Source organism: Panicum virgatum, chromosome 4N (assembly GCF_016808335.1).
Source record: "Panicum virgatum strain AP13 chromosome 4N, P.virgatum_v5, whole genome shotgun sequence".
Classification (NCBI taxonomy): Eukaryota; Viridiplantae; Streptophyta; class Magnoliopsida; order Poales; family Poaceae; genus Panicum; species Panicum virgatum.
In genome coordinates, this window is record NC_053148.1 from 32,178,952 (window position 1) to 32,198,524 (window position 19,573).

The 19,573-nt window shown below is 42.8% G+C and overlaps 1 protein-coding gene across 1 annotated transcript; it reads left to right on the top strand.

The window, feature by feature from the left end:
- Positions 1–514: 514 nt before the first annotated feature.
- LOC120669324 lies at positions 515–5,999 on the top strand. Its single transcript, XM_039949095.1, has 5 exons — positions 515–803; positions 1,090–1,160; positions 1,266–1,576; positions 1,652–1,839; positions 5,977–5,999. Exons 1-5 carry the CDS (start codon positions 515–517, stop codon positions 5,997–5,999), a joined length of 882 nt encoding a protein of 293 aa, XP_039805029.1.
- The last annotated feature ends 13,574 nt before the right edge of the window (positions 6,000–19,573 follow it).

Here is a 19,573-nt window from a genome sequence, read left to right on the forward strand (position 1 = left end):
TTTTAGTACTGCGTCCTTTGATCTGTGGTTCCATTACGTATAGTTGCAACTTTCTACGTGGCTATCCCGTGAATTTTCATGGCCCTCAAGTAGTTGTTTATTTGCCCAGTTGGTAAGATATTGTCTTTTTTTTCAGAGCACGGCTCTTCAGATCCTGTGCCCACTTGGTTTTGTTTAATCATGTACTCTTCTGTCCAGATCTGTTTACGCATATGTATCTTGTTTTTTACATGATATGCTCTTGTTCAATACTAGTAAGATCTTGATGAAAGACCACCTGTGAACTTATCCCCACATTGCTATTGCTGCAATACTTTTTTTTGCTCACATTATCGCATTGCTTCAAAACAATCCCATGTTGTTATTGCTTGATAAAACTGTCATTCATTCCAAATACTCATCGTACCCTATTTTGCAGTTCAAGAGCCGGAGTAGCACCTGCTACGGTGATGTGCCTGTTTGTAAAGATGGGTTTGATGAGATGACAAGTGCCCACCAGATTTGTGTCCCTCGCATGTGCGATTTGTTATCACGGCCACTGGCTCATCTCAGAGGACATCCACCGGAGACCCTACTTGAAGCGTTGGACCAGTTCGACTTAACCCTATCGGAGAACACTAGTGCCATCCAAGCCTCTGTAAACAACATTGTCAGAGCTCCTATCCACCTAGCTGAAAAGTTGCAGCCGGTAATAGAGGAGCTTATTTCCGCACAGACGTCGTTGTCTGGTCCCAACCCTATTGGGGAGCCTTCACGGAGCAACAATTGTGGCGATGAAGATGACTTTGTTGATACTCACACAGGTAATACAAATCTTTGCCTTCAAATTGGTTTGATATTCTTCAAAATTTTCCATCATTCTAAACTTGTTTCGTTTTCCATATTTCCTTGTACTACAAGTATTAGAGGATGCACCAAGTGCGACGAGGGCCCCAAGTACTGCCCACAGACACCATATCAATAGGGGAGATTTCATCCTAGACTCTTCCCACACAGGTATGCATCGATGCCTATAACATTCTATAATATGCAACACGTTCGGGCATGACTTATGAAGCTTTACGCTAATATTGGATTTCCCTTTTCTAGGTTATGCACAAGGCCAATATGGAGATCTGTCACCGGTTGCTAACCCACCTCATGGTAGCCCGGACGGTAATGTAAGCCCCTCCACTACCACCCACACCCTTCTATGTCTTTGAGAAATCTAGGAACACTGGCAAGTTCTATTACCCCTCTCAGTTGATTTGTCCCTCATTGCACAGCATCCATCACATTCCATTGTCGGGGAAACATCTAAAAGCACGGAGATTGCGCCAAATGAAGCTGCGTGCCCATCACATGTCAACAATTTCTCTTTGGACGATGCACCCCCAGATGTAGTTCCTGCATTTACAAATAATGTCTCAGGCACGTTATATGGGCCACAACTCAGAGCAGGGAAACGATTTACACGAAAGCCTGATAGATTTTGTTCACCCTTCAAGTACGGTGTTATGTCTCGCCCTCCACCCAGTGTCAACGCATCATTGAACTTGTGGGGATGCTTGTGTGCGGATGACTCTCCATACAGAAGGTCAGGATATGTACATTCTCAGCTGTAACTTCGCCAACTTGCATGCTCTTTACTTTATTACTGTAATTTTTGTAGCACAACGGTGATCCAGTTTGGCACCACCCCTCTGACTGGTGCCCTTATTGCTCAGTCCTTTTCCGACGCTGCTTTGGCAGATTCAATTTTTATGCCTTGTTTTGCCAGCTGCCTTATATATGATGATTATATTATCAGACCTGAATGTTATGGGTACAGGATCCTTCTCGATGCAGAAATTTCGATATGTATGTGCAAAATATTCTGTTGTACTACACTCATGTGCATGTTGACCTGGCTGTTTTGGCCGATCTCATCTTCCCATTGAACCCTTCTCTCCACATATTCTTATTTAACAACCCCACCGCCACGCCTCTGCCATTGTTGTAACCAGCAACCAATAAATATTAAAAGATTTCAATATTGCTAATATCATGAATAGACATATCATGGCGTGCAAAGCAAAATAAAGGTCATTTTGTGGCCTGCGTTGATGCAACTTCAAATGGAATCCAATTCCCAAACGAAAATAAGATAGTTCTACACTCGACCCCAAACGGAGATACATGCAACTTCCAACATTGTTAACAGATTCTGCTTTTCCTTACGAGCTTCTAATCATCCTTTGAAAAGTACGCTTCTTCCATGTCACTCTCATCGCTTGATTCAGTTTCATCCTCCAACTCAGCTTCACATGGACTAGCCATCAACTTATGTTGTTTTCCCGGCCTTAGGTCCCACCCCACGCTTCCATGTACTGGTGCAGTCGGAGCTCTTTTGTTCTTAGCACCAGGTGGCCTCCCTCTCTTTTTGTTCCGCATTGCTTCGAGACGTTGCTGGTTGTGTTCCAAGGTTGGGCATGTCCACGAGTTATGAGTCGTGTAGAACCCACATACTGAGCATCTCCTAATCCCTTTTTTTTTCACCCTTTGCTCCCAGTGTAACTGTAACGCCCCGATATTTTGCCCGGGGTCACCAAAGCCAAATTGGCCACGGCACCGCCAGAGCGCCGCGCGTCTCACGCTGCTGCTTGCCGCTGCCCCTCTCACCCCCTCCATCGCCTCTTTCGCGTGCGGATGCCGCCAAGGCCGCGCCGGCTGAGCCTGCCTGCGCTGCCTACCTGCGAGCGCTCGCCGCACGCTTGTGCGCCGCGCGCGCCGTGCCGTTTAGCCTCGCCGCCGCTTGCCATGGCCGCCAGTCACCGCCGCACGCCGTGAGCAGTGCCCGAGCTGCACCGGGCCGCGCCTTCGCATGCGCCGGCACTGCCCGGCCGCGCTGTTGCTCGCCTAGCCCCACAACGCCGCCATCTGGCCCTGTGCCAGCCGGAACGGCCACGACGCCACGCCCGCCATGGCCGCCGCCTGCACCTCCACGCCGAGCCATCGACCGAGCTCGCCCCGCCCTCCACTAACCCCCAAATCCGCTTGACCTCGGCTCCCTGAAGCTCCTTGGCCTCTCCTCCGCCCGCCCCGGCCACCGGAGTTCACCGGAGTGAGCTCACCACCGCCGCCCCCTCACCCTGCACGCCGGCAAGCCGCCTCCGGCCATCTCCCTATGCCTCACGGCCACCAAAAGGTGCGGCCCGACCCCCTTTACCTCCTCCGCCCCTTTACCCTCGCCGCCGGCGAGGAGGCCCACTAGAATCCGGCCGTGACCGGCCGCCCCTGCTTTCAATCCGGCCAAGGGCCAAATTGCAAGTCTCCAATTCTTTTCAGAGTCTTTCTGCAAAACCTAGGGACCTAGATGCAATAATTAGTTTTGTTATTAGAATTTGGCAGTAAACTTGTAAATTCATTTAAAAATTGTAGAAAAATCATAAAATAGAAAATAAAGATGTTTTGGAATCCTTGTGATTAGATCTATGCAGTGAACCTATAATAAGACATGTGTTGGTAGAAAAATATTGTCCTAGAATTTTTTTTCCATGCTTGTTAGGGATAAAATCATATATGTAGTTATGCTGCTCCTTTTTGCTGTGAAATTTTTATGGTAGGTTGGTCATGTGATGTATGTTCTGTGGTAAAAATTTCAGAATTATTGATGCATGTATGACTGAGTTGTTGATTTAAGTTGGATAGTGCTTAATAAATTGTTATGAATAATAGAAAGGTGTAAAAATAGAAAATGTGCTAAACTTGTTTAATGCCTAGTAAATTATAGTTTGAACCATAAGTGATGAAACTTATTTTGTTATGCTCCTCACGACTAGATATATGCTTTGGGTAGATAAAATGACATGCTTTAGTTTAATATTTTGTTGGAAATCAATAATTGCTTGTTAATGCTTTATGTGGATAATTTGTAATAATTCCTTAAATGAAGTTGTAACAATTCAAATGCTTTAGCAATTTCATGTTAAACTAGTGATAATGTTTGTAGTTTAAGGTAAGAATTTCATATCCTGAGTTACTAATTTACCTCATAATAGGCTTGTTTAATATTAAGAACATGGATATTAGGTTTAGAAGAAAATAAACATTTATTTTGTACATATGATGTCATGACTGGTGATTAGTCATCGGAGCTAGCTTTCATGAGCTGTCTAACAAAAGTTTGAAACACTTTAATTACCACTAACTTGTTGGTTGTATGAAGTGCTTGTGTGTTAAGCTAGTGTAGGGTTGATGCAACTATTGATAAGCATCTCTCTGTATGTTGCCTGTGTCTGCTCTCTAGTTGTACAAACTTTTTTATAAATACTATACTGAATGGTAAATTCAGCTATTAAATTCTTGTTCATGTATAAATCATGATAAATCTGATATATCAGAATGTGGTTTGTCTTTATTTACCTTGCTTATGCTTGCTCGCTTGTTACATCAAGTTCTAGTTTAATCCTTCTTGCTTTATCGTATTGCTTGGCTTTTCTAAATAAGTTTAGTAATGCTTTCTAGAAGGAAATACTTCAGGCTAAAATAAATTAAATGAACTCTAGTATTTCAGCACCAACCCAATTGCCTTTTGAGTTTGTTTGTTGTGTTTACTCGATAAATGATTGCCCAGTCATGTCTTTCTTTTAATCGTATCGCATTACATGGCATTATGCTCGTGTCCATGAAATCGTGACATTGTGCCAGCCTTGCTTGTCCTTTTTGCTGTATCATCTACTACACTACCATGCATTCAGACATCCGCATTGGTGCATCTCATTTAGGTACGCTAGATGTACAACGCATGGATGTGAAGCACATGATTTTGGAGCCGAGTCAGAAGACGGTGAATGGTGGACACATCTAGAAGATGTATGGATGGATCCCGATGTGCATGACCGAAGGAAGGTACTTGCCAAGCGAGTATCATCTAACTAACACTTACTCAGTGTTAATCCCAGGCAAGCCCCAGTGCACATCCTATTATTTGAAATTATGACACCTATATATGTATTTATTACTTGTGCATTACATTTCAGGAGTTGATTGGAACCCTAGTTGCATGATCTCTAGGTTTCCCTGAATTATACTAGCATGTATAGGACGATAGAAATGCTATGCTTAATACTTCTCGATAGAAGTCGAGTGACTTTTTGCACTCGCGAGATATAGGATACTTAGAAGTCGAGTAATTTCCGGTTACTCGCGAGATATAGGTTATATACTTATATACAGTACCTGAGTTGTTGAAATTGACCGGGCGGGGAATGATGATGATGTATAGGTATGGCAGCAGGACATGGTTCCTGTGTGTCTTAGCCCGTTCGAGTCGATTGAGGACCGTACCGTTGTCTGGCCCTGTTGATCGAGTTTGAATTATACTAGCCGCATGCCGGGAGTAGGAGGTAGTCGAAACCGGTAAGCCAAGTACTGCCTTACTTCGAAAGTACAGAAACCCGCACCCAACTCTTGGGGTAGTTGAGTAGTCGCGGAGAAATGGGGATGCATATGTTTACTTTTGGTGGTCTCACGTTGAGCTCGGCTGACCATATGTCATTGGGCTGGTTCCTGTAGTTCGAGGCGGGGAGGGGAATGGTTGGTCCGTATGGTCCGACGGGGCTAATACGTGCCGTGTTGGTTAGGTCCACATTGCAAGGTTAAATCGGATCGATTCGCCGTCAGTCGCTCTCGGATATGAGCACCTTGATCGCAGCACCGCATCGTAGTAATGAGTTGGAATATGAATGATATATGAGGAGGATTATTTTGAACTGTTAATTAATGCTCCATCATGATTGCTCTAGTTAGGAGGCAAATATTACATGATGGTTACCATACAAAAATCCTGAGCTAAATTATGGAAAATAAGGATCCACTTTTAGTTGCTTTTCTGCAAAATAAACTACCAGCTAGAAAGCTTTGCATATCTAGATATGTGACCTAAGTATACCCAATAGTCGGGTAAGTCTTGCTGAGTATTAGTATACTCAGAGTTTGTTGTTTACCCTGTTTCAGGTATAAAAGTTAACCAGGATTAACATCGGTGGGCTCGATGTGACGTCCTCACGTCTCCGTAGTTATCGTTTTATTTCAATTTATTTCAGTTGGTTTCTAATGAAAATCTTCCTCAGGTTAGACTCTCTCTACCGCTGATATTATCTATTATATGAACTTTAATTTGTAAAAGTCATTTTGTAAATACCTTAATATTGTTTACTATTTTGTAAAATTGTATCATGCTGGTACCGTCTGCGCTCGCCGTCGCGCGAGACTTCTGGTGTGTTTCGATCGGCCTGTGGGTTGAAAACAGACTGTCAAGTTACACTTAATTAAGCTAATGCGCCTGATGCGTTCAAATGATGGCCATTACGCTTAATTAAGCCTTTTAACTTGGCGGCTCTGTCACATCAACCTGCTTCTTTTCTGACTCCGTCATGTTCCGTCCCTTTGGCTTTGCCCGTTGTGGAGGCACCCTACTTGTACACTGGGTGTTGACAATCTCCTACACCAATACTAGTTAGCAAGCCTTTAACACTATGCTCTGTAATTTGTAAAAACATTGTTGCTGCAAGGACTTACTTGTGTTGGTGCCGGAACCACTTGCTCCAACCTGCCTATAACCAGCCCATCTGGTTCTGGTGCTGTCTGTTCATTACCATTCTACACGTAGTCAGATTGAAATTAATCTGAATAGTAATTTGTTGGCGTAGTCAACTCTTCACACACTATTCATCAATATTTATCACGCACTTTGGAAGAGCCCTCGTGATCAAAACGACCATGAAAACCTCCTGGAACATCCCCACCCCTCCATCCATTCCATATTCTTCTCCACCTGTCCTTTCGGAGGTCTCCTGTGCAGTTCAATAAAGACTGTGATCTATATATAGTTCAATAAAATGCACCCACTTACAGTGATAAAACACCATCACTCACCTCTGCAGTTGCTGGTGACTCCCCCTCTTTGTGCTCGTGGTCCAATGTCATGGGGGAATAATTCAAGCTCTTTGCACAGCTCATCCAAAGCAACAAGTCCTCTAGTGCACGCAGCCTCGGACATGCTGCCAGACCGAACTGCACGCATCGCCCTTGTTAGGAGCATCTTTGACCTGTACATCCGTGTGTTGCCATCTTCACCTTCTAAGACCTTGTCATGCCGATCAAACTCCAAATCGCTCCTTGCAAATTTTGTGTAACGTCTCAAAATATAACTTTCAGGTATTTTTTCAACTTGGATTTGTATGAAACTGCGCAACAGGTGCACGCACAATAGACCTGAAATGTTCGCAGATAATTCAACTATCATGATTCCATATCCATGCATATAGTCTTATTGTTAAGTAAATACAATTAACCAAGACACCGGACGCAACAGAGAATTCAGCGCTGATTATCATATTAAGAAGATCTCCGTATTGTTCTGGATTTCTCCTCAATGAGTCCATAACCACGAGTAGGCTCTTCTCGAGAATTATGACAATTAGGATTCAATGTTCACTGCAAGATTATACGGATGAAGTTCTTGGTAGTTAGGGTTTAAACAATTCGATTATACAGAATAGAAAGAGTTAGATGGTAGGAACCACTCACGCAAAGTTGTAAGGAAACAATATCTTGTGCTTGTTGTGATATACGCTTATGTACTTGAACAAGTTTTGGAATATCACATCGGGCTTGTCACATAGAAGCCTCCAATTACAAGTAATTGGGTCGATGAAGCCGAGGTGAGAGTATCTCTTTCTCCTGCAAGTTTGAATCTCCATTCTACATGATACCAAATAAATCAAGGGATCATGAAAGTGATAGGGTGCTCTCTAGCCTAAGAGGGGGAGGGGGTGAATTAGGCAAACTAAAAACTTAGACCTGTGGCTCCAACTATTTGCACAATATTAAACTAAAACAAGATATCTAGATGTGCAACTATGGTTGTTCTAGTGTGAAACCCCTATCCCAAAAGAGTTTAGCAACCTATAGCCTTTCCTATCAAGAAATTACTCTATGAAAGTAAAGGCATACAAATTGCTAATATGAAATGCGGAAGCTTAAAGAGCAGGATAGGAGATAGCAAACTCTTGACGCGGGTGTTTATCCCGTGGTTCGGTTAGCCACAAAGGGACACCTACATCCACGTTGTTGTAGCACTCACTAAGAGTATTGCTACTCGGCCACCAAGTCTCTTCCGTGAACACAATCACGGTCACCTTGGCCCCCGGGTTCCACTAAGGAGCTTCTCCACAAAGGATGGGGGTCTCCATGTGCCCCGCACAAAGATGTCGTCGCCGCTCCACACCAAGTCGGAGGGTCGATGACGTTGCCGGCGAGCCTTCAAAGCTCCAAGGTGCCGGCGCACCGAAATCTTATTTTGGTTCAGTTAAGAACCACAGCACAAAGGCTCTAGGCCTTGCAAACTCACTCACTAAGAGCTATCCTTTATACAGCACTCTCAAAGTGTGCTAAGGGCTAAGGATATGATCACTATGCTCTTGTATGGCTTGGAGGTGTTCTTGAGTATGTGTGGGAAGTCCAGCAACTCCAGCCAGCTTCAAATGGCCGGGGGATGCCATATATATAGGCCTCCAAGTCATGGAGCCATTGCTCCAATGGTCAGCAGAAATCTGCGTATGATCGGTGCAACAAGTTTCTGTAGAACTCGTCCAATTCAGCGTTTCTTTGAGTTCTTTCTTCGTGTTTTGCTTTGCTTGGCCTTTTTACTTCATCCCTGGGATCTAGAAATGTTCACTTAACAATACCATTAGTCCCATTGATTGCGTTGTCATTCGATCACCAAAATCACTCGAAATGGCATAAATGGTGCCATGTTCGTTACAATCTCCCCATTTTTGGTGATTGATGACAACACAATCAAAGCAAGCATAATATTTGCAAAATTTGACAAACTTAACCGCTTGATACCAATTGAAACAAATTGAAACCGCTTACACTTGCTTGGATGCTTACCATCATCCAATGATGACTTGGCCTCCCCCTAAAACCATGATTCCCCCTTTGATTCTCCCCCTATCTTGCTACTTCTCCATCATGACTTGATTCACTCAGGTATTTCTCCCCCTTTGGGATATGCTTCTTCTCTTTGAGAAAATACCTTGCTTTGATCCACATTTCTCCCCTTTTGGAATCAAATCACCTAAAAGGTCTTGCTCCTAAAAAGTTCTTGCAAAACAATATAGCTCAAGAGAAGATTAGTAGCCTAGGGAGTTAGTTCCATGACTCATGATCCAATTGTATGATATCAATGAAGATACTAATTGAAAATTTTCACTATGGTGGATCACAAAATCACGAAACTAGCATGACATGAGCTAAGCTCTCCATAAGTTTGTGCACAAAAAGATAATGTGAAAATCAAGTGCACAACTAGATGTTATAACTAGAGAGCTTAGATCATATCATGCACGGAGGTAGCTCTAAAAAATATAAGGAATTGATAATGATATCAATTGAATGAATTTAGAACCTTGCATACCTCCGGGGAAACTTTGTTTACCTTGCATGTACCAAATTGAAAGTGACTTGCAACCAATGGAAAGTTTTTGAAAGAAGAGTACTTCGTACACCAAGGTTAAGCAAATGTATGAGCACATAGCCTATGAACTTAGATATGAGCATTTAAGTTCAATAGGGCTTGACTCAGTATGCATGAAAGCACAATTTATCTAATCACTCTTATAGAGTTGTTTGTTCACATTGATCGTGAGAAACATTCTCTTAGAGTGTCAACTCCACGTGAGACTACAAAAGATAAACTTGCAAACATGTTAGTCTCAAAATCACAAGCCATAGGATGAACTCCCCCTAAATGTGTGCATTTAGTGTTTAAATCACCAAACAAATGTATGCACATTGATTTTGATACAATTGGGAAGTTTACCCTATAGCTTGTGTTCATGATACACATATGAAATACATACCTCATGAAGTCCATGTACCATGAAGGGTAACCTTGTGTAGCTTTCTACACACTTATCAAACCATGTAGGTTGCTCATGAGTTAGAATCATGGCACAAGCAACCCACCATAAATAACACTAGGTGATGCAATGCAAACAACCTAGCAAGGCAATGGAGCTATATGAAGCTTGAATTGAAATCTAGCTACCATTACCTTATGGGGGACTTGGGCAACAAGTGTCCAAGTTGTGAGCTTAGCTTCTTTGGCTTGAATCTTCACTTCAACTTGTAAGCTAAGCATCCAAATCCCCCGAAGCCATTCTTGGGCTTCAAGTCTCCTTTGGAACCCACACCATTTGAGGCCCCTTCATATTGATGATAACATCCTTGGGTACCCAAATGGGGCGGTTCCAACTCCTTTCTTGCTTCCCAACCTTGTGAGCAACCACCTTGCCATTTGTTTTCTTCTTGATCACATAGGTGGTGTTATTGCTCTTGTTCCTCCGGTTGGGCTTGGTGTAGATGAGAAAACTCTTGATTGTTAGCTTCTTCTTGTTCTTCTCATCCGAAAGCTTCTTCCTTGGTTGAGGGCACTTATTGTACTTGTGGCCTTCTTTGTGTCACTTTGAGCAAGTCACGGTGGACCCCTTCTCAAGCTTCTTCACCATGTCTTCGCGATTATCTTGAGAAGGTTGGACATTGCTTCCTATGCCTTTGCCCTTCAATCTATACAAGTCCTTCATAAGTCTTTCCACTTCTTGCTTGAGTTCATCATTCTCCTTGGCAATGAGATCATCACATGATTCTACAATAACATTCTCATTGAATTTCTCATTGCAAGGGTTAGAGAAAGATTCATCAATTAAATCAATGCAAGAAGTTGAAGCATCTACCCTAGAGATTGGAATTGCACAAGGGATAGTTTGCTCCATTTCTAAAGAGTCATTAGTATCATTAATGCTATCAAATTTTAATTTGAGCTCTTCATGCTCCTTGCTAAGCAAATTGAATTTGCACATCAAATCTTCAAAGTTTAAAGCAAGAGAAGCATTTAGATCTTTGAGAGCACTAAGATTTTTAATTTCTTTTGATTGTTTCTTAATGAGTTTTTGGTGCTCATGAACAAGGTCAATAAGTTCATCAATTGAAGGAGAATCGCAGTCATCATCACTTACATCGCTATCCATACCTTTGGCCATAAGTCAAGTGTTTGATGATGATCCGAAGTTGGTGCGGGTGGTGAATCTCTTGCTTGATTCATCGCTTGAGCTAGCACTTGATTCTTCACCACCACTAACCCATTCACCAAATATGGCAAATGATTCATGCTTGGGCTTTTCCTCCTTCTTTTGCTTGTTTTTCTTGAACTTCTTCTCAACCTTCATAAGTTGATGGTGAGGGCCATCTTTGAGGAAGACCATATACCCCATTGAGTTGATTTCCTTTAAGCACTTGTTCATATTTTTTACTTGCTTGTAGAGGTTGGGGTGCATTGGCTCTTGATCATCACTTGAGGAGCTTGTTGCATCCTCTTCTTTCTCATCACTTGAGCTACCTTTGATGGCCATCTTCTTCAACTTTTTGACTTGCTTGCATGCAAGTGCACTATGTGTTGGTGAAGAAGGTGGCGCTCTTGGCTTTATGTCATGGCGTAGCTCATGGGCGATCACCTTGTTTAGGATTTGGTTTGGTGTCATTGTGTTGAGATCTTTCTCATATAGAATTGTTGTCACCAAATCATAGTCCGGCCTTCGAAGTGAGTGAAGGATCTTGCGAATGAGTTCCAAATCTTCAATTTTCTTCACATCTAAAGAATTAATCTCATTCACAAGAATATTCAACCGTGTGTACATAGCTTCAGCATTTTCATGATCAAGTTGCTTGAAGCTATTGAGTTTATCAATGAGAACATGATATTTTTCATTTGCAACATCTTTTGTGCCTTCATGGTTCTCACTAATAGTTTTCCATAAAATATTAGCATTTTTGCAAGCAAACACACGGTTGAACACATTTTCACCAAGAGAGTTTAAAATAGCACACTTGGCTATAGCATCATATTGCTTCTCTTGTTGACTATTTCTCTTATTTCCTTCACTCGTTACTCTCCAAACATTTAGGCCCTTTGCTTGGAGGTGTGATTGCATCAAAATCTTCCATCGTTGGAAGCCCGTGCCATCGAAACGTGGAGGAGGTCCTAGAGAATCTTTCCCTTCCCCTAAAAGAGCTAACTCACTAGGCGGTGAAGCCTAACCGATCAAGTGAGCCGATAAACACAAATTGCCAATGGAATTGGCTTTCTTTGTGATAGAAGTGAGTCCCGGCTCTGATACCAATTGAAAGTGATCGGGTGCTCTCTAGCCTAAGAGGGGGAGGGGGTGAATTAGGAAAACTAAAAACATAGACTCCAACTATTTGCACAATATTAAACTAAAACAAGATATCTAGATGTGCAACTATGGTTGTTCTAGTGTGAAACCCCTATCCCAAAAGAGTTTAGCAACCTATAGCCTTTCCTATCAAGAAATTACTCTATGAAAGTAAAGGCATACAAATTGCTAATATGAAATGCGGAAGCTTAAAGAGCAGGATAGGAGATAGCAAACTCTTGACGCGGGTGTTTATCCCGTGGTTCGGTTAGCCACAAAGGGACACCTACATCCACGTTGTTGTAGCACTCACTAAGAGTATTGCTACTCGGCCACCAAGTCTCTTCCGTGAACACAATCACGGTCACCTTGGCCCCGGGTTCCACTAAGGAGCTTCTCCACAAAGGATGGGGTCTCCATGTCCCCCTCACAAAGATGTCGTCGCCGCTCCACACCAAGTCGGAGGGTCGATGACGTTGCTGGCGAGCCTTCAAAGCTCCAAGGTGCCGGCGCACCGAAATCTTCTTTTGGTTCAGTTAAGAACCACATCACAAAGGCTCTAGGCCTTGCAAACTCACTCACTAAGAGCTATCCTTTATACAGCACTCTCAAAGTGTGCTAAGGGCTAAGGATATGATCACTATGCTCTTGTATGGCTTGGAGGTGTTCTTGAGTATGTGTGGGAAGTCCAGCAACTCCAGCCAGCTTCAAATGGCCGGGGGATGCCATATATATAGGCCTCCAAGTCATGGAGCCGTTGCTCCAATGGTCAGCAGAAATCTGCGTATGATCGGATGAACCGATAACTCTGGCAGTGGTAGCGTCGGTTCATCCGGTCACTCTAAGACCCGAAGTAGCCGTTGAACTCCTGACATCTGACACAGTGATCATCGGTTAAACTGATGCTTGACCGTCGGTTAAACCGGTCACTCACAGCACTCAAACAGCCGTTGACCTTCTTCGCTTCTGCTGACGTCATTACACCGGTGCTTTGTTCCGATGTATCGCCGGTTCATCCGGTGCTGAAGGATTTTCTCCTGTGCGCTTGACATCGTCTCTGGAACAAAGTATGCCCAATGCACCGATGCCTGTCGTGATGTCGTCGGTTCAACCGGTGCCTCTCAGACTTGCATCAAAAGCCAGGCCATCGGATCATCCGACAACCATCGGATGCACTGATGTTGTATGCATCAGTTCAACTGGTGCAACAGGTTTCTGTAGAACTCGTCCAATTCAGTGTTTCTTTGAGTTCTTTCTTCGTGTTTTGCTTTGCTTGGCCTTTTTACTTCATCCCTGGGATCTAGAATTGTTCACTTAACAATACCATTAGTCACATTGATTGCGCTGTCATTCGATCACCAAAATCACTCGAAATGGCATAAATGGTGCCATGTTCGTTACAATCTCCCACTTAACAATACCATTAGTCCCATTGATTGTCTCTTCTTTTTCTCATAAGACTTCATAATTTGGCGGTCATAGTCTGAAGGGGAATCTTTCGGAATGAATTTTCTCTTATTTGCTTTGCACATTCTCTTAAAAAATTTCAAATCTCTAGGATTTATTACTTTCTCGGGCTGCTTTGGTGGCTTCGGCTTGAAGTGCTCTTTAACTCTTTCAGCAGTTATCCGCTCGCATTCTTCAAGACTCATGTCCCAGGGTTTAATAGGAGCCTCCTTAGTTTTTTTTCTTCCGTTCCTTCTTCTTTGGAGGCTCCTTAGCTGGTGCAGCTACCTTCTTTGCCGGCGGCTGTTTCTGCTTCTTTGCCGGCGGCGGAGGAGGTGACCATGGAGGCGACGGTGACGCTTGAGTGTTCATCGGTGCATGAGATGATGGTGATGGAGAATGTTCCGGTGAACATTGCGGAGACAGTACTGCCCTTGGGGAGTTTTGCGGAGATGACGGCCTTGGAGAGGCATGCTGAGATGCCGGTCTTGGTGTTCGATCATCCGACTTTAGGCAAGTGCTCACGCTCATCATTCTTTCTTCTTTGTCGACTTCTATATGATTCAATGTAATCCCTGAGCCCATACCTCCACGGAACCACGCCTTTGCCTCGTGTGAGGCCCGGATATTCTGCATTCCCAAGGGCGTAAGTCAACTCGTCCCTCTCTCTATCCGGCTGGAATCTTCCCTCGGCCACTGCTTGTATGGCCTCCTGTAATCTCTGGGCTGCTAGCTGGATTTTTGGCCCATAGATGCAGGCCCCAGTCACTGGGTCCAAGCTTCCCCCGTGACCATAAAACCAGGTCCTTGACCTTTCAGGCCAGTTCATGGTCGCAGGTTGGATACCTCTGTCAAGCAGATCCTGCTCCGTCTTCTCCCATTTGGGTATTGTAAGCTTGTATCCTCCTTGCCCTAGAGTGTGATGGTACACTTCTTCGAGGCATTATCTTTGTCCTTCTGCACCTTCTCAAGCCCAAGCTCGAAAGACTTGTATTGCACAAATGCATCCCAGTGACCCTTTAGCTTTTCGAACTCGCCAGTAAACACAGGTGTGGTCCCGATCTTGATATATTTCTTCGTCAAAGTTTTCTTGAATGACTGCAGCTATTCGGCCATCTTGCTCAGGGTCCAGTGCTTACATATCTCTTCTGATTCAGCTGGAACAGTGAAATTCTTCTTTAGTTCCCACCAGCACCATTCCTTTTCTCTTTCGGGTACCACATCCATTTGCTCGCTTGGATTGTTAGCTTTTCATAGCCTGAAGCTGATCGGTATGTGGTCTCTGACAATACATCCTGACTGTCTTATGTACTTCTTAGCGGCAGCTACGGGAGCGATCGGTTCACCATCTGGAGCTACCTCCGTTATAATGTACCGCCCTTCCAATTTCTTTGTCGGGCCTCGTTTTGTCTTTTTTTTGCTGTGACGATGATCTAGATGGCTATAAAAATTACATACATATATATCGTATCCATGTCAATACTGGAGGTAAAAATAATTTGAATACAAGTAATGCGGTTGTGATATGTACATTAGCATCTTGGTCAGCAGCAGCGTCATCATCTCTAGATGGTGGCTCACATCCGTCACCGGACATATTCAAATATATGTTGGTATTGCTGCCATCATCAACTTGTTCAGCAACATTTCCTTCTTGGCCATCACCTTCGGCAATCATATCCATCAAGAATTGTTCGTCTACTTCTTGTTGTCGCGGGTCCATCTTAACTAAAACATATAAGAAAAATCACTAATGAGTTTACTAAGCAATTCATTAAGTAATTCACTAATGAGTTTACTAAGCAATTCATTAAGGAATTCACAAAGTAATTCACTATATATTTCACTAAGTAATTCACTAAGTAATTGTCCATATAATTCACTAAGTAATTCACTAATGAGTTTACCAAGTAATTCATTAAGTAATTCACTATGTATTTCACTAAGTAATTCATTGAATAATTCACTAATGAGTTTACTAAGTAATTCATTAAGTAATTCACTAATGAGTTTACCAAGTAATTCACTAAGTAATTCACTGAATAATTCACTAAGTAATTCACTAATGAGTTTACTAAGTAATTCACTAATGAGTTTACTAAGTAATTCACTAAATAATTCTCGATATAATTCACAAAGTACAAAAAAAATCCTAGAATATTTTGTAGTCACTAAGTAATATACATGAAAAAACAAGTCACAATATTCAATGAGTAACAATATTCAAAAAATATACATGAAATATTATAGACATTTCATTAAGTAATTCAAATATATGTACACAAAATTTCAGAGTCCAGGAAATACATGAAATTCTATCAATAATTTCACTAAGTAATGTTCTATCAAATATATGTTACGTTTAGATGTCGGCGAGGGTTGAAGGTCGATGGACGAGGTCGAGAAGGGGGGCGGATGGTTTAGTGCTCAGTAACGATCGATCGGACGTCCGTGCCTACATAAATTTAAACACACTTTACACACACATACATACATACATACACATTCATACATTTAAAAATTAAATATACCTTAATATACACAACAAATTATGATTTCACTCTAAATAATATGAACTCACATTCACATTCATACATCAATATGTTTCCAAATTTGCACAACAAATTATGATTTCACTCTAAATAATATAATTTCAAAAGTAATTAACAAGTTAACAAATAATCTATATTTTACAACATAATTATGATTTCACTCTTATTGTCATCAAAATTAAACAAATTAAGCAATAATCAATATTTTACAACATAATTTGTAAACAAGTTTAAACAAATGTAATCCATATTTTCAAATTTCAGTAAAAAAATAGACATTAGGGTTAGGGGGCGGCGCTGGCCGGCGGCGCACGGCCGGGCTGTCAGCAGGACCAGGGCGGCGCGCGGCACACGTACGGCGAGGGCGTGCATAGGCGACGGCGAGGCGAGCCGGAGGCGGACGTACAGGCCTACCGAGGCGCGGGACGGGCGAGCCGGCTGGAGGCAGACGTCGGGGAGGTGGACGACGATGTGGCGGCGCACGGCGTCTGGGAGGAGGAGGACGACGGCGCGCTCGGGGAGGACGCGGGGCTCGGTGCGGCGGCGTGAGGTCGGTGGCGCTCGAGGACGACGGGCTCACGGGGCAGGGGCCGGGGATGGCGGACGTCGATGGCGCTCGTGGGGAGGAGCACGATTGGGGACGACGGCGCTCGGGGATGACACCGCGGTGGGGCGGCGGAGTTCGGGTGGCGCGTCCTCTAGCGGCAGCGGTCGGGGACGACGATGGCGGCGAGCAGGAGGCGGCGGGAGCAGGGGACGGTGGCGGCATGGGGCGCAGATCAAGAACTGACCAAGTGTTGGGGGAAGGACGGGGGAAAAAGGGAGATATATGGGGGGGGTCTTTTGTCCCGGGTTAAGCCACGACCCGGGCCAAAAAGCCCTTTGGTCCCGGGTGGTGGCTTCACCCGGGACAAAAGGCCGACCAAAGGGCCTTTTGTCCCGGGTCGTGGGTTCACCCGAGACAAAAGGTGTTTTTTGGCGGGCTAGGAAAATTCCCAGCCCGCGGCCCACCTTTAGTCCCGGGTGGATCTACCACCCGAACAAAAGGGGCCCATTTTCCATCATTCCCGCCAAATCTTTCTCTTTTTGATTTGTTTCTTTTTACTTCTCTTTTAAAATAGGCTGTCATTTGTTAATTGAGTAAAAAAATTATGGATCCAAAAATTATGAAACAACATTTCTTATTGTATTTAGACTTGATATACACAACAAAAATGTTTAATTTTCATTCAAGTGATTGGGTCCACGAAATATATAACTTTGTTCATATTATATTTTTTATTTTGACCATGAAAAAATGTATTAGGTGAATAAATTTATTCAAACTATTGCTTTTCGACAGAAAATGGGTTCTATCATGATATTAATGTTTAAAAAGAGAGTTTTACATAAAATTATGCCATTTTCATGAGATTAATGAGTAGTGTGTGAGTTTGTGAGATAGTGTGTGTGTTAGTGAGATTGTGTGTGTTAGTGAGGGAGTATAGTGTGTTAATGTGAATGTAATTTGATGAAATAAATATAATTAGTTAAGTAATCCATATAATTGTATGAAAATTATACTTGAGTCTGATAATTAAGTGCAAAATATAAAAAATGATATATGTATACATATATATAACACATAAAGGATAATGGTACAATACATATATATTAAAAGTATTCGAATTGCCATTACTTTTTTATAGAATAATATAAAATGATTCAAGTACATCAAGGATCAGTAGCTACTGTACAGTAACAGACTTTCTATTCACAAATGTCCCTTGATTATGATCACGGCGCAAGTATGGAACATCCTCATTGGCTAGCAGGATGCATGGATTAGCATTGACTTCGAAAGGTGGAATGGCAACAAAGTTATTATATTCTTCTGACAAGTCTGTCTTGTCCTCCACTCCAATGATGTTTCTCTTCCCTGATAGAACTATGTATCGTTTAGGCTCATCCTTCTGCTTGTTTATCCTCTTCTTTGGCTTGCTGGACATGTCCTTAACTTAGAAAATGTGTTTCCATTTATCTCGTACCCTTGGTATGTTAAGATATTCTAAGATAGTCCCCTAGCCAACAAGAACAGTTGTTTACTTATATCCAAGTTATGCATTAGATGCTTCTGCAACCAGCTGCCGAAAATAATCATGTGCTCACGTGTAATCCATGCCTCAGACTTTTCCGAGAATTTGGAGAGCAGAATCTTCTTGTGTTCCTAGATATACGGGTCCACCAAGGATGATTGTTGAAGAACCGCATAATGCACTTTATTGAATGAGAAATCATTTGTGCAGATATATGATTTCTTTCCTAATGTACCCTTTCCTTTTAGTCTCCCCTCATATCGCGATTCAGGGACCCCAATCAGTTTAAGGTCATCAATAAAGTCAACACAAAAGTCAATGACCTCCTCAGTTCCGTCGGCACTAGCAATGCTTCCTTCTGGACGAGCTCGATTACGAACACATTTCTTTAGTACCCCCATGAACCTTTCGAAGGGAAACATGTTGTGTAGGAATACTGGTCTGAGGATATCAATCTCTTTCACAAGATGCACTAGAAGATGTGTCATGATGTTAAAGAAAGACGGTGGAAATATCAGCTCAAAGCCAACAAGGCATTGCACCACATCGTTTTGCAGCTTTATCAGTTTGTCAGGGTCAATTACCTTCTGAGAAACTGTGTTGAGAAAGGCACATAGCTTCACGATGGTTAACCGGACGTTGTCAGGCAGAATCCTCCGCATCACAATCGGAAGAAGTTCAGTCATAAGCACGTGGCAGTCATGGGACTTTAGATTTGTTAATTTCTTCTCTGCCAAATTTAGGATTCCTTTTATATTGGACCACAATCCAGATGGAACCTTGATACTACTCAAGTAGTCAAACATGCTTTCCTTCTCTTCTTTGCTAAGAGTATAGCTGGCAGGACTCAAGTACTCTCGCTCATTATCTCGCTATTGTGGATGTAAGGCATCTTGTTCTTCCATATATTACAATTCTTGACGTGCTTCTAGTGTATCTTTTGTCTTTCTGTAAACTCCCAAGAATGCTATCAGGTTGACACAAAGATTCTTCGTGAGGTGCATCACGTCAATTGCATGACGAACATCTAAGACTTTCCAATATGATAGCTCCCAAAAAATTGACTTCTTCTTCCACATGAGGGTTATCCGCTAGATCTTTTACCATGTCAAAGATGTCCTTGCCACTACGGTGCATCGGCTTTGTTCGGTGGTCCGCTTGCCCTTTGAAATGCTTGCCCTTCTTTCGAACCGGATGCCTGATGGGAAGAAACCGACGATGACCCATGTATACAACCTTCTTACAGTGAGTCAACCATATA